This window comes from Oryctolagus cuniculus, chromosome 18, assembly GCF_051225735.1.
Source record: "Oryctolagus cuniculus isolate XC-2025 breed Fujian yellow rabbit chromosome 18, ASM5122573v1, whole genome shotgun sequence".
Lineage (NCBI taxonomy): Eukaryota > Metazoa > Chordata > Mammalia > Lagomorpha > Leporidae > Oryctolagus > Oryctolagus cuniculus.
The window spans coordinates 7,453,095-7,480,395 of NC_142884.1; the positions used below are offsets into that span (position 1 = coordinate 7,453,095).

The following is a 27,301-nucleotide window of genomic DNA, read 5'->3' on the forward strand; positions in this document are numbered from 1 at the left end:
GCCTCCCTAGCCGCGCCCCGCCCTCCCAGCCGCCGTCTCCGCCCAGCTGTCTCCCTACGCCCCGCCCCTAAACGTCAAGGTCCAGCTAGGCCCCGCCCCCACAATCGGTTCCTGCCCACGGCCGACCTCCCGGCTGCGCGCGCAGTTTCCCACAGACCCGGAAGCAGATCGGGTGGAGTGAAGGTCGGCCGGCGGCTCGTGAGTTTCCTTCTCTCTCTTTCTATTAATCCTTGGCTTCGCAGTCCCCCGGCGCCTCCGTGCCAGGGCTGTGGGGGCCGCGGGCTCCCTCAGACCCTAAAATCCTCTCGCTGCTGCCTGTGCTGCGGGCGGCCCTGACGCCGCCGTGAGCGCGGGCGTCCCTCCGGGTCTCGTGGAGAGCCTCCTCAGGCAGGTCCCGCGAGCCGCGCAGACCCTTCTTCCGCCGCCTCTCCACGGCTGGAAGCCCTTTCCTGACCTCTCCGTCCTCCTGGCGTCCGTGGTCGCCCCACTCGCGGGCGGGTGCACGCCCTGCGCGCCCCCCGGGTCCTCGCTCCGCTCCTGTGGGTCTGCGGACCCCGCTCCTTCCCTGACTGCCCGCCCGCCCCTCGGGCCTCCCCCCCTCGCTGTCGCCTCTTTCCCGGATCCGCTTTGGGGGGTGTCCCTTGGTCCTGTCTGGTGACAACCCTTGTTCCGCCGTGCTCCGAGGTGGGCGTCTTAGGTGTGGGCATAGGGGTCCCGAAAAAGACGTAGCACAACTGGGAGGCACGAGACCAAACCCCAGATAGGGTGGCGACGTAGAGGATGTGTCAGGGATTTGCAGGCAGGGATAGCGAAAGGCGGGCTGCAGAGGTGTGGAGGGCAGCGAAACAGGGCGAGGGGCGCCCGAGGCGGAGGCTCTGAGAGTGGAGAGCAGGATGGGAGATTTAAAACCCCGGCAGCTAAAGCAGCCGTAGTGTCTGCACGAGGAAAGGGAACTGGTGACGGAAAATAGACGTGGAACGTGACCAAGAAGGGACAAAAGCATCTAACAGGGAGCAGGGACTTGAACACGCAGAGCAGAGGTGGTGCGGAAAGAGGCAGAACTACAAGGGTGTTGGGAACAAAGGAGTGGCAAGAGCTGAAAGGCTGGGGCAGGAGAGGTAGGAGAGGGAGGAAGGAGAAAAAGCCGTGGAGGAGAGGGGCAGGAAGTGAGCAGGAAGCCGGGGGAAGAGCACAGGACAGAAACAAGAGCTGGAGAGACCAAGTGTGACTGAGATCTGTTCAGAATGAGGAAGGAAACAGTGAAGAAAGGGGCGAGTGGGGCTGATTAGATAGGGATGGTTCTGTTGCGTGGACATTTCTTATTTTATAATCTGGCAAATTTAAAACGTCTGTTCCGAGTACGGGGATGAGGGTGAGAGTTGTAGAACTCTTGTCTAAAAGTCCGCTGCAGTTTGTGATTATTAGCATCAGAGTACAGCGATCATCTGTGTTACATACTCAGCTCCAGGGCAGTGACTTGGGTCTTCGCGAGTGATTTGCTGTCCCTTTGCCTGAGATGGGCTAGGACGTGGGGCAGTGTATGAGATACTCCAAAACCGATGTTTTTCGAATGCTCAGCAGATTTCTTTACCTCAGTTCACCAAAATGTGTGGGGTGTTCTCCATCAAGCTGTTCTCTGTCAGACACCAACCAAGTATCCTTGAATGTACCCTACTACTCACTCTGCTCGGCGGTCACATCAGATTGAGGGTGAAGTCCCACAGGAGCTGCCCCTGCTTTGGTCTCCAGTCAGAGGCCCTGGATTGGGCCTGTCCCGCTGACCCGTGGGGTGGAAATCAGGGATTCTCTTGACCCCTTCTGTAGGTTTGATTCTTTTTCCTAAGCAGCTCACAGAACTCAAAGAAACATTCTGCTTAGGTTTACTCATTTATTACAAAGGATGTCACAAACATGAGCCTGGAACCAGATGGAGATGCTGTCTTAGCCACTTAACCAAACTCCTGGAAGAGCTGTGGGAGATGGGATGTTTACCCAGTCAGTATAAGTGATAACTGCTTCTTGCATATGCTGTCTGAAGTGCGGTGCAGATCCAGGGGGATCTGATGCTATCCCTCTGTAGACAGGGTCAGAATTAACTTGGGGCACTCTCAGCTGGGAGTATGCTGGAGAACTGGGCAGTGTGGGGGAAAGGCTACATATACATTTTGGAGACTGGAGGGGAAGTATTGAGTGATGAGTATGTGAGTTGTAAGAAGTTTGGAGCAGGGAAGTGTTTTCTGGCTCAGTGAAGAGATCTCAACCTGGCAACCTGGCACACTCACTTGTCTCTCTACTGAGTACTGACAAGGGGTGTCTGTAACTTTGGAATTGTGTACCGCTTGCTAGCCCCACTCAAAGTCTCATGATATGGCTCCCTTCTCTACATCATCAATTTTTACATCAAGGCAATTATTTTGGTTGGTGTACTGAAATGATAATATTGTCTATTAAACAGACACATATATGAAATAAATATTTTTTACTTCCACTCTTTCATCTTTAAATATACTCTATTAAATACCATTTCTCCCTGTTGTTAACTGCTGTGCTCCATTTAGGAGCTAAAACTTTATCTTCCATTCTTTTTTTAAATAATTATATTTATTTGAGGGGCCAGTGCTGTGGCAGAGCAGATAAAGCCTCCACTTGCAGCACCGGCATCCCATATGGGCACTGGTTCTAGTCTCAGCTGCTCCATTTCTGATCCAGCTCTCTGCTAATGTACCTGAGAAAGCAGCAGAAGATGGCCCAAGTCTTGGGCTCCTACACTTATGTGGGAGACTCAAAAGAAGCTCCTGGCTTCTGGCTTCAGCCTGGCCCAGTCCCTGCCATTGTAGCCATTTGAGGAGTGAATTGGGGAATGAACCAGCAGATAGATGATCTCTCTGTGTCTCCCTCTCCTCTTCCTCTCTTCTCTCTCTCTGTAACTCTTCCTTTCAAATCGATCAGTCAATCTTAATAATAATAATAATATATTTATTTGAAAGGCAGAGAGAGAAGAACTCTAATCCTCTGGTTCACTGTCCAAGTGCCCACATTACATGAGACTGACCAGACTGAGGCCAGGGACCTAACTCTTGAGCCATCATCTACTGTCTCCCAAAGTGTGCATTAGCAGTAAGCTGAAACTGGAGCAGAGCCAGGACTCGAGCCCAGGTACTGCAATATGTGATGCAAGCTTTCCAAGAAACAACTTAATCGCTGTACCACATGCCCGTTCATTTGTGTTCAAATCTTGCCTTCAGCTCTCCCTTAAATTGAGCTTTCACATCTGCCTTCCACTGATACTTCGTCAGAGTTATCAGTGACCTTCCAGTATCTAACTTTAGTATTTAATTTCCTGTTCTCATCTGTTCTTATCCACAGCATATTACACAGTTGAACCCTCTCTTTTCACTTGGTTTTGAGAACATCTCATTAAGCTTTAACACTGTTTGAATTTTCTTGGCTCCTGTCTGATCATTCCACAGTTTCCTCTGTTGGTGGCTCCAGATCCCTGCTCTCTGAATGTGGGAATATGGGAATGTGTCCCTCGGCTGGGTCCTTGAACCTCTCATCTCTGGCTCCTCTTTATTTCTCTCAAGGTTTTCACACTACCCGCGTGTCTCCATTTCCTCCGTAGTCTTCTCCCCTGAACCCAAGAATTCTGTCTGTTGGTCTCAGGTCTCAGCTGGGATGTCTTAACAGTCCTCTTCACCTTCACATATCCACGTAAGACTTCCTGAGCTCCCTTCAAAAAAGTGTTCTCCCTGCAGCCCTCCATGTCTCCACTAGAGGGACCCTGTACTTCCTGTGCTTAGCTGAACATCTCAGCATATATTTAACATAAAGAAGATAAAACTTTTTTTTTTAAGTTTTGTTTATTTTAGAGGCAGAGTAACAGAGAGAGGGGGTCAGACAGAGTATTTTATCTGCTGGTTCACTACCCAAATGTCTTCAACAGCCTGAACTGGACCAGGTGGAAACCAAGATCCCTGATCTCATTCCCAGTCTCCCATGTGGGTGTCAGGGACCCAGGTACTTGATCCATCTTCTGCTGCCTTCCCAGGCACAGTAGCAGGATGCTGGATTAGAAACAGTAGCCAGAACTTGAACTGATGCTCTGATATGGGATGCTAACATTGCAGGGGACTGCTTAACCCACTTTGCTACAAAGCCAACCTAATACTACATTTTAAAATTGTTTTAATTTATAATATAAAAAAGTACATATTTACTTAAATAAGGAAATACATGGTACCTAAAATTCTTTGGAGATGTGGGAGAAAGTGTTAGAAGACCCTGGCTCTTCCTGATCTGCAGTCCCTGTCGACCTCCCCTGTTGGGTCCTCCTCAGGTACCCTGCCTTAGGGCTTGCACCTGGACCGTCCTCTGCCTAGGACTCTGGCCCTCAGGTGCAGGTGAAGACCACGCTTCCTGCTCAGTTCTTTGTTCTGGGGTCAGAGACTTGTACGTGAAGACTTCTACGACCTCTGCCTCCGTTAGCATTCTAGCCGCACCCTCCTCCAACCTGTGGTCCACTTGGCTGCTCTGCATGTTTCCCACTGCTCCTTTCTCACCCATCGTTTGGGTACTGGTGATAACAGGTCCCAAGGGGAAAGCCGAACAAGAAAATGGGATGTGTTCTGGACCTGCCCTTTGAGTGGTGCCCAGTAGAGTGCTGAGGCGTTTGGTGCCCTCTAATAGTATTCCCAATAACAGTCTGGGGCCCAGCCTTGAGAATATTTAAAGTTGATGATGTTCTGAGTCTAGCGTTGGGCACCAAGGCTCTGTGTCCTCCATTTCTGAGGGCTGAGATCAGCCTGGAATCCGCAGAGGGGTGAAGGGGCTGTGCTGCGCCTGAGGTTTTGGTAGGACGGGTCTGTGCCCTGGAGGGACCTCAGTCCAGCCCAGGCCTTCAGGGCTGCAGCGCATGTGTGGGGTTCACCTGGAGAGAAACAGACTCCGCAGAAAGGGGGTCCATACCTTGCTTCTTGGTCTTCCTGTAGTCCCAGTGGTGCAGTAGGCATCAGATGGCCACCTTTCCTTGTGGCGAGGGCTTTACTGTGTGTGGTGATGGCACAGGAAAGGACTGTGTTGATTCCAAGGATAAAACAGCATATTTTCCATATTCAGGATTGACTCCTAGAGACTCATGTTACCTGAGGAAGAAGCCCCGAAGAGGAGGAAGAGGGAAGACAAAGTGTCACAAATGGCTCTTACTCAGGTAACGCCGATACTCCTGTTGGTCCATGTCCCCTTCCTTTCTTAAACGCCAGGCCTTGGGGTCGGTGATCTTCCGTGACTCTAAAGTCTCCCGCCTGACCCTTTGCTCACACCCTGTGTCCCTCAGTCCCTTTTGTCTCTTCTTAAATTCCTTCTCACTGTGACCCTGTGATGTGGAAACGTGAAGAGGCTGCCATGTGCATGGTCCTGGGAGGGCCTTCACACCCAGGTGTGCATTGGAGAGGAGAAGGTAGTGGACCCTATGTTGTCCATGCAGCTGGACACCAGGGATTATTTAGGGACCACATCTGGTTCCCCTGTGAGCTCTCCGTAGACCTGGGTAAAGGGAGCTGCTGTTGAATGTCACACTAATTAACATGTACAAAGGCCTGCCACATTCTGAAAGGGAGGGAACTAAGGGAAAACGTTTTGTGCCTGATTGTGTAATACTTTAGAAGTTGAACTGGTCAGTCATTGTGTCCCTGACTCCGAACTCTTCACTGTTGGGAAATGGAATGCAAAGTTAGACACAGGTGTCAGTGGAGGGCATTTCGTTCTCACGGAAACTGGTATTCCTGCAGGGGCTTTTCTGTAGCAAATTTGTTAAGTAAAAATGGTTGTCATTCTGCTTAGATATAGGAGCAGAACTTTGTCATTAGAAGGAATGGAACCATATTCTTGGTTCATCTGTTATTATTAAATGTTTTTCTCATTCTAAGCATCACATAATGTACATATTTGTTTTATAAAAGAACTACAGATAGTCACGAAGCTTTGGCACTGAGACAGAAAAGATCTCCTTCCCTGTCACTGTCACATCAATGGGTCCTCTGTTGTCACTTCTGTGTCAGAGGACAGCACAAGTCTTGTACAAATGTATTTGCACATCATTTAGAAAAGATTCTTTAGTGAATGTTTTGTTCTGGTATTTTATCTTGCAACTTTGGAGAATTTACATGTTTTTTTGTTAGGAAACATGAGTAGCCTACTGTTTCACATCTTTGTTGGTGTATTCTATAAATGAAGACTCGTGGTTCTTAAACATTTTTCAGTGTTAGGAAAAAAATGTGTGTAGGGCCCAGAGCTATGGTATAGTGGGTAAAGTCACTGCCTGCTGTGCTGACATCCCATATCGGCACTGATTCCAATCCTGGCTGCTCTTCTTCTGATCCAGCTCTCAGCTATGATCTGGGAAAGCAGTAGAAGATGGCTCAAGTCCTTGGGTCCCTACACCTGCATGGGAGACCCGGAAGAAGCTCCTGGCTCCTAGCTTTTGATTTGGCCAGCTCCAGCTGTTGCTACCATTTGGGAAGTTAGACAGCTGATGGAAGATCTCTCTCTGCCTCTGCCTCTCTGTAGCTCTGCTTTCCAAATAAATAAATCTTTTTAAAAAAGAAAGAAAGAGAAAATTTGTATAAGGCCACAGTGTGTGCCTTTGAGCCTGCCAAATTCACTGCTGATATCTGAGGGTTACTTCAGGTTTGGACAGTCAGAAGAGTACTTCTTTTAGGGTTTTTGATTTCCAATTTTGTTAGTTCTGGCAAGTTTCTGCCCCTCTCTCACCAAAAGCATATGACATTTCCCTTTCATCAGACAGAACTTGCTACTGTGTTCTTATATTTTGAGAATTTGGAGAAAATGACACCCATTTGTATTTCTATTGTCTAATTCCTTGTCAGTTTGAATAATTTTATTACTTTGTGGGTGTCTATATATAAAACAGATTTTCATGTATTGCTTAATTTTCTTTTTATGTGTTTTAGATGCTAGTTTGTAGTCTTGTCATTTTTAGGTTATATATTGTTGTTTGCCTGTTAGCTTGTTAGTCTAGCTTTGTAAGCCCTCACTGAGTGCTTGCTTACAAAACACTGTTTCATTTAGATTAAATATTTTGCTTACTGTTTTGTATGTGTCTCTTATTTGCATTGATGTACATGTTATTAGTCATTTATTTGATTCATTTTAAAGTTTCAGGTAATACACACAAGAGATTCATATGTAATATGTGAAGCCCTTCTATTTTCTTTTTCTTTTCCTTTCCATAGTTGTCCTTGAGACAACCTTTTCTCTTTTTGTTTGTTTAAAAGATTTTATTTATTTACTAATTTGAGAGGTAGTTACAGACAGAGGGAGAGACAGAGAAAAGGTCTTCCATCTGCTGGCTCACTCCTCAAATGGCTGCAAAGGCTGGAGCTGAGCTGACCCAGAGCCAGGAGCCAGGAGCTTCTTCCAGGTCTCCCACGCAGGGGCAGGGACCCAAACACTTGGACCATCTGCTGCTGCTTTCCCAGGCCATAGCATGGAGCTGGATTGGAAGTGGAGCAGCCAGGATTAGAATCGGTGCCCATATGGGATGCCGGCACCACAGGCATAGGCTTAGCCCACCACGCCACAATGCCAGTCCCCTTTTGCTGTTTTTTTTTTCAAATCCTTTGATGCACAGAAGTTTTCAGTTGGAGGTAGTGCCTTTTTTTTTTTTTTTTTTTTGCTTTTCTCATGCTTTCTTTAATGCCGAATACAAGAAATCATTACTAAATGCCAGTGTTCTGAAATTTCCTTCTATTTCTACTTTGTTGTGTGTTTTGTAAAGGTAGGGTTTCAATTTTGTCAAATATATTTTCTCAACCAGTGGAGATGATTGTGTAGTTTTTGTCTTTCACTCTATCACTGTGAAGTACATTTGACTTTTCTGTGTTGAACCGGTCACAGTATTTCATCCTATTAATATGTGCTGTAAAGTTTGGTTTGCTAGCATTTTGTTGAGGAATTTCTCATCAATATTTATCAAAGAAAATGGTCTGTAGTTTTGTTGTTTCTTTGCCTGAGTTCGGGATAACAATAATGATGTTTCCATAGAATGATGTTTTTAGTGTTCCTCTTCTTCAATTTGTTGGGAGATTTTTGAGGAGGACTAGTGATAGTTCTTTAAATGTTGGATGTAATTATGCAGTGAAACTGCCAGTTCTTGTTCTTTTTGGTAGGGCTTTTTTTTTTATTACTGTTTCAGTCTTGCTACTTAACATATTTGCAGATTTTTATCCTTCCTTGATTCAGTCATGGAAATTTTTGTAATGCTCTAGATGTATCTACTTCTTCAAGATTATTTGATTTTTTGGCATATACTTGATTGTATTTGGCCATTCTAGTATGTTTTCTTTCTGTGATAGAAATTTTATTTTAATTTTTTTTCTTTTTTATACTTTTCTTTGACCCTTTGATTGATCAAGAATGAGTTGAGTTGTGGGATGTTTTGTTGTTCTTATTTATTTGAAAGACAGTGACACAGAGAGGGAAGGAGAGAGATCTTCCATCTACTGGTTCACTCCCCAAATGTGCATAATAGCCAGGACTGGGCCAGGCTAATGTCAGGAGCCTGGAGCTCCAGCCAGGTCTCCAAGTTGGATGGATGGCAGGGACTCAAGAGCCTCTTGCCTCTTGAGCCGTCATCTGCTACCTCCCAGGATCAACCTAGTAGGAAGCTGAATCGGAAGTAGCACTCCGACTGGATGCAGACTCCCGAGAGGCAGCTTACCTGGCAGCACCACAATGCCTGCCCCTTGGAGTTTGAGGTTATTGTTGTTTAATGTTGCTTATTTAGTTGAGAGACAGTTCTCATCTACTGTTTCATTCCCCATATGGCAACAATAGCTGGGCCTGGGCCAGGCCAAAGATGGGAGCTGGGAATGCAACCTACCTAGGTCTTCCAGATGGGTGACAGGAACTCAGTTACTGGAGCCTTCACCATGGCCTGCCAAGACCTACATGAGCAGGAAACTGGAATCTGGAGCCAGAACCAGGAATCTAATATGAGATATAGATGTCTTGACCTCTAAGATAAGTGCCTGTTCCCAAGAAAGAGTTTAGTTTTCATGTATTTGTAGATTCTCATTTCTTTTGCGCTGCTGGTTTCTACATTCATTCTATTCTTGATGGAGAAGAAATTTGAGTAATTTCAAGTTTCTTAAAGTTTTTAAGATTTGCTTTGTTATGTAACATGTTCTTTCTTGGAGTTGTTCCACTTATTCTTGAAATGAATGTATTTTCTGCTTCTATTGAATATAATGTTCTGTATAGGTCTGTCAGATCCATTTGGAATATATAATGTTGAAGTCCTAAGTTGCTTTATTGATCTTCCTATCCATAAGTGAAAATGGAGCCTTGAATTGTCATAGTAATATTGTGTTATCTAATTCTTCCCTTAATTCTGTAATGTTTGTTTTGTATATTGAGGAATTGGATGTTAGATACATATTTATTTATATTGTCATATTTTCCTGGAAAATTGTCTCTCCCTTATATAAACTTCTTTGTCTTTTGAGACAGTTTTTATCTTTTTTTTTAAAGATTTATTTATTTGAAAGGCAGAGTTACAGAGAGGTGGAGACAGAGAAGTCTTCTATCCACTGGTTCACTCCCCAAATGGCTGTAACAACTGGACCTGGGCTGAGCCAAAGCCAAGAGCCAGGAGCCAGGAGCTTCTTCCGGGTCTCCCACATGGGTACAGAGGCCCAAGGACCTAGGCCATCTTCTGCTGCTTTCCCAGGCCATAGCAGAGAGCTGGATCGGAAGTGGAGCAGCCAGGACTTGAAACAGCACTCTTATGGGATACCACCACTGCAGTTGGTAGCTTTACCTGCTACATCACAGTGCCAGCCCCTGAGACAGTTTCTGTCTTAAAAAGCTATTTTGTCCAGGAGAAGGACAGCTACCCTTGCCTCACATTATGTTTCTGTTTGTGTATGGGATCTTTTTGCATTCCACCTTTAGCCTGTGTGTATCCTTAGAAGTAAAATCCTGTATTTGGATCTGTAGACTTCCCTGCATTCAGCCATTGTGGATCTTTTAATTAAGATGTTTAGTTCATTTAAATCCCATTATTCATGAAGAATGAATACTGTTTGTGTTTTTATTTTATTTTATTTAATGAACATAAATTTCCAAAGTACAGCTTATGGATTACAATAGCTTCCCCCCCCATAACTTCCCTCCCACCCACAAAACTCCCCACTCCCACGCCCTCTCCCCTTCTATTCACATCAAGATTAATTTTCAATTATCTTTATAAACAGAAGATCAATTTAGCATATATTAAGTAAAGATTTCAACAGTTTGCACCCACACAGAAACACACTGTTTGTGTTTTTAGAAGTGTTTTCAGTATGTCCTGTAGCTTTTTTATTATTATTATTATTTATTTGACAGATAGAGTTAGACAGTTAGGGAGAGAGACAGAGAGAAAGGTCTTCCTTCCATTGGTTCACCCCCCCAAATGGCCGCTACAGCCGGCGCACTGCACCGATCTCCGAAGCCAGGAGCTAGGTGCTTCTTCCTGGTCTCCCATGTGGGTACAGAGGCCCAAGCACTTGGGCCATCCTCCACTGCCTTCCCGGGCCACAGCAGAGAGCTGGACTGGAAGAGGAGCAACCAGGGCTAGAACCCGGTGCCCATATGGGATGCCGGTCCGCAGGCTGATGATTAACCAAGTGAGCCATAGCACCGGCCCCTCCTGTAGCTTTTTTGTCCCTCTTTTATGCCCTTACTGCCTGTATTTGTGTCTCATTGGTTTATGAAGTGACTTCATTTCTCTTCTCATTTTGTTTTATGTCTTCTATAGGTATTGTCTTTGTGTTTATTACAATTACATAAAGCACATTATCATTATAACATTGTTTTACATGGAAATTGAAATGGTCTCATAAAAACTCTTCTGCTTTATATCTTACCCCACACTCTGCATTATTATTTTTAACCCAAATTACCTCTCTTCATATTGTATATTTCTTGATATGGATTTGGGATTTCTGGGTTTTTTTTACAGGTAGAAGTGTATTCATTTATTTATTTACTTACTTATTTTACTTGAAAGAGCATTTGAGAGCAAGATCTGCTGAATCACTGCCCAAATGGCCACAGCAGCCAGCCAGGACTGGGCCAAGCAGAAGGCTGGAACCAGGAAGTACATGTTGATCTCCCACATGAGTGACAGGGGCCTAAGTACTTGAACAAGTACTTACCAGGCACATTAGCAGGAAGCTGCATTGGAAGCAAAACAGCCAGGCCGGCGCCACGGTTCACTTGGCTAATCCTCCATGTGCGGCACCGGCACACCGGGTTCTAGTCCCAGTTGGGGCGCCGGATTCTGTCCCAGTTCTCCTCTTCCAGGCCAGCTCTCTGCTGTGGCCTGGAAGACAGTGGAGAATGGCCCAAGTGCTTGGGCCCTGCACCTGCATGGGAGACCAGGAGGAGGTACCTGGCTCCTGGCTTTGGATTGGTGCAGCACACCGGCTGTAGTGGCCATTTGGGGGGTGAACCAATGGAAAGAAAGACCTTTCTCTCTCTCTCTCTTTCTCTCTCTCTCTCTAAATCTGCCAGTCAAAAAATAAAAAAAATAAAAAAAATAAAAAAAAAAACAGCCAGCACTGAGGCTGGCACTCTGATATGGGATGCTGACATTTTTCTTAAAAATATTTATTCATTTGAAAGGCAGAGTTAATGAGAGGCCCCAGTTATCATATTTTTAAGCTTCAGAATTTCTATGTGTTTTTTCTTCATAATTTTTGTCTTTGTTGATGTTATTTTTTTTTACAGGGGCTGGCGCCGTGGGGTAGCGGGTAAAGCTGCCACCTGTAGTGCTGGCATCCCATATGGGTGCCAATTCGAGTCCTGGCTGCTACACTTCTGATCCTGCTCTCTGCTATGGCTTAGGAAAGTAGTAGAAGATGGCCCAAGTCCTTGAGCCCCTGCACCACGTGGGAGACCTGGAAGAAACTCCTGGCTCTTGGCTTTGGATCGGCATAGCTCCAGCCATTGCAGCCATCTGGGGAGCGAACCAGCGAATGGAAGACATTTTTCTATCTCTCTGCCTCTGCCTCTCTGTAATTCTGCCTTTCAAATAAATAAAGATTAAAAAAAAAAAAAGTTACAAAGAGGTAGGGAGAGAGACATCTTCTGTCTGCTGGTTCACTGATGTTATTTTATTTATGCATTATTTTCCTCACTTTCTGAAGATGTTTATATGTGCCCCTTAAGAATACTGTCATAACTCATTTTTAATTGCTAATCCATAGTATTAGATTCTAGTATAAGTTTGTGGTGTTTTATATTGTTCCCTTGTATGGGTCATATTTTTCTCTTTTTAACAAAATTTATTTGAAAGGTAGAGTTAGAGACGGAGAGGGAAAAATCTTGCTGCTTCACTCCCCAAATGGTGGCAACCGCTAGGGCTGGGCCAGGCCAAAGCTTCTTTGGGGGCTTCTTCCGGGTCTCCCACATGGGTGGTGGGGGCGCAGGGATTTGGGGCATCTTCTACTGCTTTCCCAGGTGCATTAGCAGAGAGCTGGATTGGTAGTGGAACAGCCAGGACTTGAATTGGCACCCAGTCAGATGCTGACACTGCAACAGAGGCGTAACCACCTGAGCTACCTCACAAACCCCATATTTTTCTTTTTGTGTGATTTGTTATCTTCTTTTGGGACTTTAGCATTTTGCAGATCAGCTGCATCTCCCAGTTTTTTTTTTTTTTTTTTTTTTAGCAGGCAGAGTGGACAGTGAGAGAGAGAGAGAGACAGAGAGAAAGGTCTTCCTTTTGCCATTGGTTCACCCTCCAATGGCCGCCGCAGCCAGCGCACTGCGGCCAGCACACCGTGCTGATCCGATGGCAGGAGCCAGGTGCTTCTCCTGGTCTCCCATGCGGTTGTAGAGCCCAAGCACTGGGCCATCCTCCACTGCACTCCCAGGCCACAACAGAGAGCTGGCCTGGAAGAGGGGCAACTGTGACAGAATCCGGTGCCCCGACCGGGACTAGAACCCCATGTGCCGGCACCGCAAGGTGGAGGATTAGCCTATTGAGCCGTGGTGCTGGCTCTCCCAGTTTTTGTTGTCAGGCTTCCTTCAGGGAAGTCACTCAGCAACCAACCCACTAGAGACTCTGGAGACCTCTCGACCTCTCGACCTTTTCTGGGAATGTGTCTTCTGAGCCTTTCTCTGCCTGTACACCCCTAACTGAAGGATTTGCCAGTTTCTACACAGAAGCTCCCCTGTTGCCTCCCTGCCAGTCTGCAGCCCCTCTGATGCCTCTGGGTCTCCGTCTAGTCTCTGCCTGTGTTACTGCACACATTGCATTGTTACTCAGCTTTGTTCTCAGCGGCTCCTGACCCAGCTCCCTGCTATCTTCCATGCTTACATTCACTCAGTGCAGAAGGCAGTCCCTTTGGAGCCCCCTAGAAAGTTAGAAAGTTAAATGGATATTCCCATATTCCCCTAACCCCCCAGAAGAAGTCAAGAGTTGAGTGTTTCATCCCAGTTACACCATGTCATGCTAGGGTAAGGGCTCTAGGGCATAGGTGTCACATATTTTCCAGCTACACTTGCATAAAATCCTTCAATCTCTTTAAAAAAAAATTTTTTTTTTCAAAATCTGCATTGTGGCATAGTGGGTAAAGCCAGCACCTGCAACACCAGCATTCCATATAGGTGTCAATTTGTATCCTGGCTGCTCTACTTCCAATCCAGCTCCCTGCAAATAGCCTGGAAAAGCATCAGAAGATGGCCCAAGTGTTTGAGCCCCTGCCACCAACGTTGGAGACCCAGATAAAGCTCTTGGTTCTTGTCTTCAGCCTGGTGCAGCCCACCATCTAGGGAGTAAACCAATGGATTGAATATCTCTCTCTGCCTCTCCCTTTTTCTGACTTTCAAATAAAATACACAAATTTTTTAAAAAAGATTTTTAAAAATTTTATTTTATTTGGAAAGCAAAGAGACAGATGGAGAGAGATCTATCCACTTGTTTGCTTCCTATATACCCACAACAGCCAGGGTTGGGCCAGGCCAAAGCCATGAGCCGTGAATTCAGTCTTGGTCTGCCGTATAGGTGGCAGGGATCCAACTATTTGAGCCATCACCTGCTACTTCCCAGGGTATAAATAAACAGGAAGCTGGACCAGAGCAGAGTAGCCAGAACTCAAACCAAGCACTCCAATATAGTATGCATGTGTCTCAAGACGTGACTTAACCGTTGTGCCAGGTGCATACTCTCCACCTACTTTTGTTTTGCACTATCATTCTCTCCTTCCTGGTCCCTGTACAGTGGTGATTGACTGGAACTCTGGTGCATGCCCCTTTTTTCCTCCTTAATTTGTAGGAAATGCTGATCCTAATGTTTGGTGAAATGGTCTTGTGGAATATCAACGCTTTTTCTTTCTTTCTTTTTTTTTTTTAATTTCTTTTCTGTCCTGACTTTTAATAATCCAGTGATTTCTTCAGGTATGCACTGCTGCAATATATTTGTTTTTTTTTTTTTTAAGATTTATTTGTTTATTTGAAAGAGACAGAGATCTTCTTGAAAGAGACAGAGATCTTCCATCCACTGGTTCACTCCTCAAATGGCCACAATGGCCAAGGCTGAGCCACGCCAAAGCCAGGAGCCTGGAACTCAATCCAGGTCTCCCACGTGGGAGGCAGGGGCCCAAGCACTTGAGCCATCTTCTGCTGCTTTCCCATTGCAGTAGCAGCAAACTGGATCAGAAGTGAAGCATCTGGAACTCAAACCAGCACCCATGTAGAATGCCAGCATCACAGATGGCGGCTTAACCTGCTATACTGCAACACTGGCTCCAGATTTTTCATATTAATACATGAAATTGTTGTAAAAACTCCAAAAAGTTTCCTAACATTTGCCATGATTTTATTAGTCAGATGAGCTAATAAACTTCAGTGTTTATTTCCTAAATGGTATCTTTAGTTTTGAACATAGATTTTTAAATTAGAAAAAAAAAATTTTTGAAGATTTATTTACACTGTGTAGTAGTGGGTTAATGGCTGTCTACAGTTGCCAGCATCCCATATAGGCACTGGTTCAAGTCTTGGCTACTCCACTTCCAATCCAGCTCCCTGCTAATGCACCCAGGAAAGCAGTGGAAGATGGCCCAAGGCCCTGGGCCTCTGCACCCTTGTAGGAGGCCTGGAAGCAGCTTTGGGCTCCTGGCTTCAACCTGACCCAGATCTAGCTGTTTCGGGCAGCCATTTGGGGAATGAACTGTTGTCTCTCCTTGTCTCTCTCTAACTCTGTCTTTCAAGTAAATAAATAATTCTTTTTAAAAGATTTATTTGAGGCCGGTGCTGTGGCTCACTTGGCTAATCCTCTGCCTGCGGCGCAGGCACCCCAGGTTCTAGTCTCGGTTGGGGCACTGGATTCTGTCCCAGTTGCCCCTCTTCCAGTCCAGCTCTCTGCTGTGGCCCAGGAAGGCAGTGGAGGATGGCCCAAGTGCTTGGGCCCTGCACCTGCATGGGATACCAGGAGGGAAAAAAAAAATTATTTGAAATAGTTACAGAAAGAGAAGAAGAGACAGATCTTCCATCTGTTGGTTCACTCCCCAGATAGTCACAATGGCTGGGGCTGAGCCAGCTGAAATCAGGAATACCTTCTGTGTCAGCCATGTGGGTTGCTGGGGCCCAAATAGGCCATATTCTATTACTCTCCCAGGTGCATTAGCAAGGAGCTGGATGGGAAGCAGGGCAGCCAAGACCCAAACAAGCACTCCACTGGGGATGCCTGCATCACAGGTAGTGGTTTAACCCACTGTGGTACAATGTAGGCCCCGGTTGCTGGAACAAGGACATAAGCCTCAGCCATCTTAGGTTTCTTGTTACCCGTGCCTTCTTTGAAGAGACCAGTTCAGTCTCACATCCTGTATTGTTCCCCACCCCACCCCTGCATTCCTCCCCAGGTTTGGAAGCCAGCTGGCCAAATTAAGAACCAGTATGGATAAGCTCATCTCCTCTCCACCTACTGCCCCCTACCGCTACCCCTAGCCCACCTAAACTATAAAAGGGCCCAGCCTGCTGGGGTCGGGGCCTCTACCATGTGTTCAGTCTGTGAGCATGAAGGCAGTTGATCAACCTCTGCAGATTTATTTCCTCTGAATAAATTCTGTCTGGCCGCAAGTTCATATTCTGTCTCTTCTCTGTTCTGGGCCCCCTCTTTTCTTAATACACTATTTTTGATAACTATATATACAACAATATTTATAAACAAAATATGGCACAGTTTACACATATTCATTGTGCCTAACATGCTGAAATATACTTGAGAAGAAGTGCTGATGAAAAAAACATTGAAAATACGTCATTGAGAGGCAGCTCCTTTTATTGCAGTTGATTTAAATGGTGATCTCACTGCCTGAGTACATGGATGTGCAACCACATGGATTTTGCCAAAGACATCAATATTTTAAATAAGCACTATGTTTTTATCGATTGAAATTATGTCTTAAATATTTTACGTGGCTTTAAGTTTGTTCAATACCATCATATTGATGAGCTGACAGTGTGAATAGCAATATGTTATGTGCCTGTGTGTGTGTGATGACCTTTTTGGAATTGATACTGTTTTTGAACTTGTTTCAACTTTCCTTACTTTAGGAACTTACTGTCGATTTACTTATTGGTTACTTAACTGTTTTATTTATTAGATTGGATTCTAATTCTCAGACACTTGGGGCAAATAACTTACTCCCATTTTTAGCTCTTTGACCTGAGCAGAGGTTTTCTTTAGAGTCTGACAGTTTCTCCTCAGTAATGTGGGGATGCATCTTTCTCATATGAGTTACTATTTGATTATATAAGTTAGTCCATGTAAAGAATTTAGAATAATGCCTAGCTCATGGGAACTGTTCAGAAGCTTTAGTCATTACCATTGCCATCATTGCATATTTTAGATTTTGACCATTTTTTAAGCCACTGCAGATTCTGTCTTAAAGACACTCGTCCTGCAGCTTATCTGGATCCTATCCCATGGTGTGTCAAACATACCATCTAACACTTCTGTAGAGAGAGGTCTATTGGTTTTTAATTTGTGTATTTCTTGTATATCCACAAAGTGAGAAATCTACACCAATGTATGGGATATCAAAAATAGGGAGACACAACATACTCAAACGTGTGGGAGCAAAAGTCATTTTTCCTGCTGTACTCTCAAAACAGAATGCTCTGTAGCTCAAGGTACATGTGATTTTCCCCCACACCAGGCAAGCTATTGTGCAGTAGACATCAACTGGGTGTCCTCTGACACCAGTTACATTGAATTCTGACATTAGCTTCAATTTTGATACCAGCCACCTGGTGTCATGATAGCATGAGTGCACGATTCTCACAAGAGTACCCCCACGTCACATGCTAGTAGCAAGCACAGGTTGTAGCCCCTCCTTGGGTTTGAATAGTTTGCTAGTTCGCAAAAGTAGGGAGGACACTTTACTTACCCTTATCTATTTTCTATAAAGAGTATTACAGAGGACACAAATGAACAACCAGGGGCCAGCGCCATGGTTCACTTGGTTAATCCTCAGCCTGCGGCGCCAACATCCCATATGGACGCCGGGTTCTAGTCCCGGTTGCTCCTCTTCCAGTCCAGCTCTCTGCTGTGGCCTGGGAGGGCAGTGGAGGATTGCCCAAGTGCTTGGGCCTCTGTACCCACATGGGAGACCAGGAGGGAGCACCTGGCTCCTGGCTTTGGATCATCGCAGCACCGACCATGGCAGCCATTTAGGGGGTGAACCAGCAGAGGGAAGACTTTTCTGTCTCTCTCTCTCTCTCACTGTCTATAACTCTACCTGTCAAATAAATAATAATAAAAAACAATAAACAACCAGAGGGAAGAGAATAACAGGGTATGAGAGGATGGGTTGGGGCTATCATTCTCTTCTTGGGGGCACAATCCTTAGGAATCTCCACACATTCAGCTCTCTGTAGGACAGTTTGAGTCCTGTCCACTTGGGGTTTCATGATGGTTTCATTTCTTAGGTATGATTGATTTATTGTTGGTGATCAACTTCCTGGATGGTTAAGAGATGTAAGACTGAAAGCTCCAACCCTGTCTTGGTCTTTCTTGTGACTTGCCCACAACCTTAAGTTGTATAGGGTATTCAACCCACCTGTCATCTCATTAGCACATGAAAAAATACCAGAGATTTCAAATGAGTTATATGTCTCTAAACATAGACAAAGATAAATTTTTCGTAGTATTCAGTATGGATTTGGCTTGTTGACCAGTCAGGTGTATCCTTATAGTTCTCACTTCTTATTTTCTGTGAAGATTATAACTTCTCAAAACTCTATGGTAAAATTTGTTTTTCCGTTTTAGGGACGGTTGACATTCAGGGACGTGGCCATAGATTTCTCTCAGGAGGAGTGGAAATGCCTGGACCCTGACCAGAGGGCTTTGTACAGGGATGTGATGCTGGAGAACTACAAGAACCTGGTTTCCCTGGGTGAGGATGGTTCCGTGTAAAAGTTAGAAATTGCCCTTTTGTATCTTTGCATTTTCCCTGTGTGCCTTTTGGTATGCCTTGCAGTGTTTCAATGTGATTGAAGTCTTGTAGCCTCAGAAATATGGGGCCACCTGGGCTTTGGAAATGTATCAAAAGTGTGATGTCAGGTAAGAGTTCACATGGGCAGAGAGGAAAGAACATCATTGAGTACTGTTTTGGAAAATTCCCTACAAGCGAGCAAGTTTTAGGACAAAACCAGTTTATGTGCTGTGAGTTCTCACAGGAAATTTTCAGTCCCTTCTACTTAGTTCTTTAGAGATGTGAAAGTTTACCCTTTCACTTGCCAGTGTTACTGGCAGTGTGTGACCAATTAATGTTTGAAAAAGGTGCTGATATGGTCTGTATATGGTTTCATCTCTCCATCAGAGTGTCATATCTTGAAAGCTTGTTCCCCAGTGTTGGGATGGAAAGTGGTAGAACCTTTACATTGCTTTTTTTTTTTTTTTTTTTTTGAGAGAAACAATTAGAGAGGTAGTGTCCATCCATCTGTTCACTGCCCAGATACCTGCAACCACTAGGCCAAATGTTCAGGCTGGTGGAAACTTTAAAAGGCAGGTCTCATTGGGAGGTTAGGTGATTGAATACACTACTCTCAGAAAGGATTAGTTCTGGTATTGAAATTAGTTTCCAGGGCCGGCGCCGTGGCTCACTTGGTTAATCCTCCACCTGTGGTGTCAGCATCCCATGTGGACGCCAGGTTCTAGTCCTGGTTGCTCCTCTTCCAGTCCAGCTCTCTGCTGTGGCCCTGGAAGGCAGTGGAGGATGGCCCAGGTTCTTGGGCGCCTGCACCCGCATGGGAGACCAGGAAGAAGCACCTGGCTCCTGGCTTCGGATGGGTGCAGCGCGCCGGCCGTAGCGGCCATTTGGTGGTGAACCAATGGAAGGAAGACCTTTCTCTCTGTCTCTCTCACTGTCTAACTCTACCTGTGAAAGAAAGAAAGAAAGAAAGAAAGAAAGAAAGAAAGAAAGAAAGAAAGAGAGAGAGAGAGGGAGGGAGGGAGGGAGGGAGGGAGGAAGGAAGGAAGGAAGGAAGGAAGGAAGATAGATAGATATTAGTTTCCAAGAGAGTGGATTGCAAAAGAATGAACCTGACCCTGGAATTGCTCTGGATTCCTTTCTCATCATGAGGTCTCTTCCACACTTGCTCCTGCTATTGTAATCCACACACCCCTCAGCAGGGGCTACCAGAAATCAGAACCCTGCTTTTGAACCTTCACAAGTGTAAGCTAAATAAGCTTCTTTATATATTATCAAGCCTTCAGTGTTATTTCAAACAGAAAATGGGGTAATACAGGTACCAAGAACATACAGTGCAAAAGGCACATATACAATAAATGATGCTGGAAGGAAAGACTGGTCCTATATCTCACATCATACAACTAAAATGAATTAAGGAGAGGGGCCGGCCTTGTGGTATAGTGCGTTAGTCTGCCTCTTGCAGTGCTGGCATCCCATATCAGAGTGCTGCTGGCTCAAGTCCCAGCTACTCGACTTCAGGTTCAGCTTCCTGCTAATTGCATAAGAAGGCAGTGAAAGCTGGGCCCCTGCCACCCATGTGGGACACCAGGATGGAATATCTGTCTCCTGCTTCCACCTGACCCAGACCTGTCTTGCACTCATTTGGGGAATGAACCAGTGGATGGAAGATCAGTCTCCTTACTTTGTCACTCTGCCAGTCAAATAAGTAAACTTGTATATCTTGCAGAATGCCTTCTCTTTTGAGGGTGTGGTTTCATAAGGACAACCCAAAAACACTGTCTTCTTCTAATACTGTTTTGTAGTATTTTTTAAGATGTATTTATTTATTTATTTGAGAGAGTTAGGAGAAAAGAGAGAAAAAGATCTTTTATCTGCTGGTTTACTCCCCAAATGACCGCAACAGCTAGGGCTGGGCCAGACCAAAGCCAGGAGCCCAAAGCTTCCTCGGGGACTCTCATGTGGGTACAGGGACCCAAGAATGTGAACCATCTTGAGTTGCTTTCCCAGATGCATTAGCAGAGAGCTGAATTGGAAGCAGAGCAGCCAGGAATCAAACCCCTGCCCATATGGGATGCTGGCATTGCAGATAACGGCTTAACACATTGTACCACAGCAGCAGCCTGTTTTGCACTCTAAAATCATGCTTTAGTTCATTACATATATTTGCTGAATTATTTACATCACAAAATGTCATACTGTAGCATTTGTTTTATGTAATATACTTTAAATATGCAGTTTTTAATTATTATTTTTGATAAAATGTATTTTTCAGTACAAACTTTGTGTTTCCATCAATAGTTAATCAAAACCTGTGTTACTTGATATCTTCCAGGTATTTCTCCTACATGTGTAGTCAAAGAGATATGTCCCAAGGGGGACAGCAATACAGGAGAAATATTCCAAACATTGAGTTTGGAGAGGAATGAAAGGAACGATGTCAAAGACTTTTCCCCCAGAGAAGTCCAGAAAAATCAAAATGACTTTGAGTTTCAGTGGAATAATGATGAAGGAAATTTGAATGACCTGTTTATAATTCATAAAGAAAATCTCATCTCTAGAAGAGATCAACATGATAGAAAAGATGCAAGAAGCAGTGTTTTGAAAACTTGCCTTGGCTCCAGCTTTCAGTCACATTTGCCGGAACTGCAAATATTTCCCTCTGAAAGTGAAATTGATGAATGTAATTACATTGAGCAGTCTATCAACAATATCCCCTTAGTTTCACCACCTCAAAGAATTCCTTCTAGTGTTAAAACTCACATGACTGATGAATATGGGAATGATTTTATCTACTCGTTGCTCACACAAGAACAGAAAACACATATTAGAGAGAAACCTTACAGATGTGAGGAGTGTGGCAAGATCTTCAGCTATACCTCCTCTCTAGCACATCATCGGAGAATTCATACTGGAGAAAAACCTTACAAATGTATTGAGTGTGGTAAGGCTTTTTTCAGACGTTCTTACCTTTTAGTTCATGAGAGACATCATACTGGAGTGAAACCCTATAAGTGTAATGACTGTGGCAAAGTCTTCACTCAGAATTCACATCTTATAAGTCATCGGAGAATTCATACTGGAGAAAAACCATATAAGTGTAATGAGTGTGGCAAAGCTTTTAGTATTCGTTCAAATCTAACTAACCATCAGGTTATCCACACTGGAGAGAAACCCTACAAATGTAATGAATGTGGTAAGGTCTTCAGTCAAACTTCAAGCCTTGCAATTCATCGGAGAACTCACACTGGAGAAAAACCTTACAAGTGTAATGAGTGTGGCAAAGTCTTCAGTTCACACTCAAACTTAAATACCCATCAGATAATCCATCGTGGAGAAAAACCTTACAAGTGTTATGAATGTGGCAAGGTCTTCACTCAGAATTCACACCTTGCAAATCATAGGAGAATTCATACTGGAGAGAAACCTTACAAATGTAATGAGTGTGGCAAAGCTTTTAGTGTGTATTCAAGCCTCACCACCCATCAGGCAATCCATACTGGAGAAAAACCTTATAAATGTAATGAATGTGGCAAGGTCTTCACTCAGAATTCACACCTTGCAAGTCATCGAGGAATTCATACTGGAGAGAAACCGTACAAATGTGATGAATGTGGCAAATTCTTCAGTCAAACTTCAAATCTTGCAAGGCATTTGAGAGTTCATACTGGAGAGAAACCTTATAAGTGTAATGAATGTGGGAAATCTTTCAGTGTGCGTTCAAACCTAATTGCTCATCAGGTAATTCATACCGGTGAGAAGCCTTATAAATGTAGTGAATGTGGCAAGGTGTTCAGTCAAACTTCAAGTCTTGCAATTCATCGGAGAATTCACACTGGAGAGAAACCTTACAAGTGTAATGAATGTGGCAAAGCTTTTAGTTCTCATTCAAATCTAAATACTCATCAGATAATCCATCGTGGAGAAAAGCCTTATAAATGTAATGATTGTGGCAAGGTCTTCACTCAGAATTCACACCTAGTAAATCATCAGAGAATTCATACTGGTGAGAAACCGTACAAGTGCAATGTGTGTGGCAAGGCTTTCAGTGTTTATGCAAGCCTAACCACCCATCAGGTAATCCATAGTGGAGAAAAACCTTACAAATGCAACGAGTGTGGCAAGGTCTTTACTCAAAATTCACACCTTGCAAGTCACCGAAGAATTCATACTGGAGAGAAGCCTTACAAGTGTAATAAATGTGGGAAAGCTTTTAGTGTGAGTTCAAGCCTAACTACCCATCAATTAGTTCACACTGGAGAAAAACCTTACACATGTAATGAATGTGGTAAGGTCTTTGGCCGGCGTTCAAACCTTGCAAGTCATCAGAGAATTCATACTGGGCTTTTAAAAGCTTACAAATGAGTGTGGCAAGGCTTTTAGTCAGGAGCCACTTCTTTCACATTAGAGAATTCATTAAGAAAACCTTTATAAATGTAATGACTATGGCAAACTACTAATCAAGAGTTTAAACATTAGTAAATATCAAGAAAGTTCATACTAACCAATTTTATAAATGTAATTGTATGGCAGAGGCTTTATCCTAGACTCACAACTCCCTAGACATCAAATTATACATCTTGGATGAAATCATACAAATGTGTTGTACATGCTGAGGTTATTACCCAGTGACTCTGTAGATGAGGATTGATGTGAGAAATACCTTGGTCTCTAGTTTTCCAAGATTAATCTTTGAGTTACCTTTTGCAGAATATTATATTATGAGAGGCCTGGTTATCTTCAGGTTATAAAATACTTCACTTGATGTTTCCTAAGAACAGTGCTTTATTATATGTGATATTCACAACAACCTTGAAATCTGTTAGTAATATGCCTGCCTTCAGACTTCATTGTGGTCTCTGGGAAGGAATTGAGAGGATGAAAGATCGTACTTTAGGTGAGCATCATTTCCATCCAGGTATTGAGGAAAATGAATCTTTTTGAAGTTGAATATTGTCAGCATTTGGGAAGAGGCAGAGAATCATTCTAAAAGCTAGTATGTAAGTCATGCTTGCTGTTTTCAAGGTGCCCTTCATGGGGACTGTGGAGTATAGAAAAAAAATTTTCTAGCATCTGACCATAAAATAGAATAGCCCAAGACCGCAGGATCCTGGGATTTATGTGCGATAAGAGGACTATGTTATTAAGGACCACTTAAGTCATACAGAGGTGGGCAGGTCTTTGGCCTACTGGTTAAGACACCTATGCCACACATCAGGAGTCCCTGGACTTGATACCCAGCTCTGGTTCCAGAATCCTGCCACATAGATTCAGAGAGGCAGGAGTGATTGGATTCTTGCCACTAATGTGGGAGACCTGGACTGAGTTCTTGGCTTTGGCCTGGCCTGGCCTGGCCCAGCCCTGGCTGTGGAAGGTGAATGAACCAGTGGATGAGATTCCTATTTCTCTTCTTCCCCCTTTAAATAGATTTTTTTAAACATTAACATTGAAGTGCTGGTTACATTTTGTTGCTGTTTGATTCAAAATGTATTGTTGATGTGATATCTGAATACAATTTAATCTTTTATTACCATGAGTTATACTACTACTCACATAGTTTTGTTCTACCTCAGTAGGATACTTAGGACAATAGCTAACTACCCTTTTTACTGCTTCTCCATGGTTAATTAAGAGACTAGGTTTTGCAGCTTACACAGCAGGGATTCCAATTCTGATTCATCAGTATGTAACTGGATGAGTCTTGCAGCCTCTTTCTGTCCTAGCTTACCTCTGATGTGAAATGGCAATATCAGCAATACTTAGCTGGAAATTCAATTATTAAACACAAAGAAACGGTTAATTTTTATTTCAAGTATAATTGATATAAAAGAACTACATAGAAAACTTAAGGGATAACTTACTAAATTAATATATTTTTGAATGAGAACAAGTCAAAGGGCAAATATTGAGTGTCAGTTTTTTCTGCAAGGTTTTCTGGGTCTGAGTGAGTAAAGTAACTCATAGGAAGTGGCAGAATGGTGTCAGGGATTCTGCAGTGGAAATACCTCCTTGTCACAAATGGAGGTCTGGAGACTTTCTCAATGATACTTTCATTTATCATTGTAGATGCTAGTTATGCCCACATGTTTATTGTTTTAAAAACCTCATTAGCCAACTCCCTACATTCAGAGAATTTATTCACCATTTGTCATTTCACTTCTTTCATTGAACTAGACTTAAAAGGCTACTCATTTTTTTTAAATATTCCTGATTTTGCCTGCTATTTTTAACACTTATAATATTTTTAACTGGCATCAAAACTTGTGCATATTTATGGGGTACTACATGATGTTTGAATACATCTATATGTTATGTAATGTCTAATGAAGTAAATATATATCCTAAACATTGCCTTTTCTTTATAGTGAAAAAAATCAAGATCACAGTGTTTTTTAAATGTACTTTTTTTTTACAGTTCCCCCAAATTTGCATTTTCATGCCACAGAATGTCTTCAGACAATACCTTCATTTGTGTATCTCCTAAATTTTTTACTGGAGTAATGCACAGAAGAGAAAATTAAACATCTATTCTGGATTATAATGTGTAAAGGGGAAGAGACCCTTTAAGTAAAAATCATACAAATACAAAGTAATTTCACTATAGTTGAAAATGACCCATGGAATAATATATTGCTCAGCACCATAAAGTGAAAATGATATTTCCATAGCTTTTGGAAAAATGCTTCTGCAGTGAAATTACTTAATCATATTAACTGTTTAAGGATTTCCACACATTAATTTTTTACTGGACTAATGAAATGTTTTAGTCAACTTGAACAATATGTCACAAACATTTTTAACAGTCCTATGTGAGGTGATATGTGCATCAGGAAATGGCATGCCTGAGTCTCCTCACTTATCAGCTGAATCCTTTTGAAGTCAAGAGGTTTTTCCACCAGAAAAATAAGTTGATGAAAGTTATCTTTTTTTAATTTGACATGTAGAAGTTTTTGGAAAAGATTTATTTATTTTGAAAGGCAGAGTTACAGAGAGGAAGAGGCACAGAGAGAGCTTCCATCTGTTGGTTCACTCCCTAAATGGCCACAACAGCCAGAGCTGGGATGATCCAAAGCCAGGAGCCAGGAGCTTCTTCTGGGTCTTCCACGCAGGTACATGGGCCCCAGGACCTGGGCCATCTTCTGCCTTCCTAGGCCATAGCAGAGAGCTGAATCAGAAGTGGAGCTGCCAGAACTCGAACTGGTGCCCATATGGGATGCAGTACTGCAGGTGCTGCCTTTACTTGTTATGCCACAGTGCTGGCCCCAACATGTAGAAATTGTGTTTTCTGTGACCTGGGGACAAAAGCTGTATGGAGAACTTGAATTCAGAGTGGAAATATAGCAAATATATATAACAAATGTTGATCAGTTAGGTAGTTTTTAAATTTATAATGTAAAATATAAATAATATAAAAAGCAGTGTTCATGGTTCACTCCCCAAATGCCTGAAACAGCCAGGGCTGGGACGTACCCAAGCCAGGACCCTGGAACCCAGGATGGACCTCTCCCATGTGGGTGGCAGGCACTCAAGCCCTTGTGCCATCATGTGCTTGCTCCTTGGGTGTAAATTAACAGGAAGGTGGATTGATAGTGGAGCCAGGATTCAAATCCAAAGACTCTTCATGGAGTGTGGGTGTCCCAAGTGGTGTCTTAACAACTGGGCCATATGTCTGCCCCATGATATTACTTACAGTGTCGATAAACTGAAAACTTGTAATGTAATCTCAGGAATTATTGAGGCTTCAGTGTACCTACAAACTAGTAAACACTAACAATTTGATTATCCAAGAAATTATTGAACTACATACTATTGGGAAAAGACATTTACAAATCCAGAAATGCTTTCCAAAAGTGGAATAAAGAAAGAAAACATTTAAATTAAAATACCAGAATGTTCTGGGTAATAGAAATTGCTAAGAAATTGAAGAGAAAAAACTCCCTTTTATGCAGCCCATTATGTACCTGTTTTCCTGATAAATTAGCCCTATAGAAAGAAGAATTAATATCACCATTGATCACACATAGTTTATTCTGACTCTGGTAACAAGTGTATGAGAGGTCTTCAAAAAGTTTATGGAAAATGCATGTTATGGAAACAATGTCATTTTTTGTACCAAAAATAAAAAACTTGTTATAACATGTCTGGAAAATACCTACTTTGAAGACTATCAGGGCAGCATCTAATTATAAAATTGAAGCACAAAGAGGCATCACATTTATGGTGACAGCTGTGTGGAAGAATGGTGAAATCATTGATGCATTATGAAATGTTATTATGGTGCTCCCAGAGAAACTAGAGCCCCTAAACCTAGGTGTGGTTGCTGAGTGCACCCATGTTCAGTTACACCAAGGATGTGAAAGGAACTTATTCTGCAAAGAAACAACAAGGAACACAGGCAGCTATCAATTCCTACACTCCTCAAGAAGTTGAGGTTACATGTCATAGCTAGTAAGTTGGAGGTTATAGGTGAATGTTCAGCTCACTTGCAGGTCTCTAGTTGGTCCACAGGAATCATGGCCCACCTTTGGTCAACAACGCAATGACTGTTAAGTACTTTTGAGAATTTTGATGACAAAATGGGCTCCTGTCAGAGCTATTCTGAGATTGTTAACATTTTGCTCAGGACCTAGGGTTCCAGAAACTAAAGAAACCTCAAGTCAAAAATGCTACCTCTAGGGAAGATTAATAACCTCATAAGTCTTGGAATCTGAGACCCTGTGGGACTGACTAAACCTAGCGTGATTTAGTTAGTGACTCAGAGATTGCAACCCTGAAGCATGGTAAAGTATGTACATCAA

The 27,301-nt window shown here is 43.3% G+C and overlaps 1 protein-coding gene across 5 annotated transcripts; it reads left to right on the forward strand.

Moving 5' to 3' along the window:
• The first annotated feature begins 82 nt into the window (after positions 1 to 82).
• On the forward strand, positions 83 to 26,641 carry LOC100356080 (uncharacterized). 5 transcript variants are annotated; one of them, XM_002722355.6, is made up of 4 exons: positions 83 to 198; positions 5,116 to 5,206; positions 18,341 to 18,467; positions 20,839 to 26,641. In XM_002722355.6, the coding sequence occupies exons 2-4, from the start codon at positions 5,135 to 5,137 to the stop codon at positions 22,866 to 22,868; spliced, it is 2,229 nt and encodes a 742-aa protein (XP_002722401.4). In that variant the 5' UTR covers positions 83 to 198; positions 5,116 to 5,134; the 3' UTR covers positions 22,869 to 26,641. The 5 variants fall into 5 exon arrangements, 4 of the variants coding, with proteins under 4 accessions (XP_002722401.4, XP_089176279.1, XP_089176277.1 ...); XM_089320151.1 differs by lacking the exon at positions 83 to 198 and adding an exon at positions 3,585 to 3,711; XR_016225232.1 differs by lacking the exons at positions 18,341 to 18,467; positions 20,839 to 26,641 and adding an exon at positions 11,794 to 12,123 and having other exon boundaries at positions 134 to 198.
• The last annotated feature ends 660 nt before the right edge of the window (positions 26,642 to 27,301 follow it).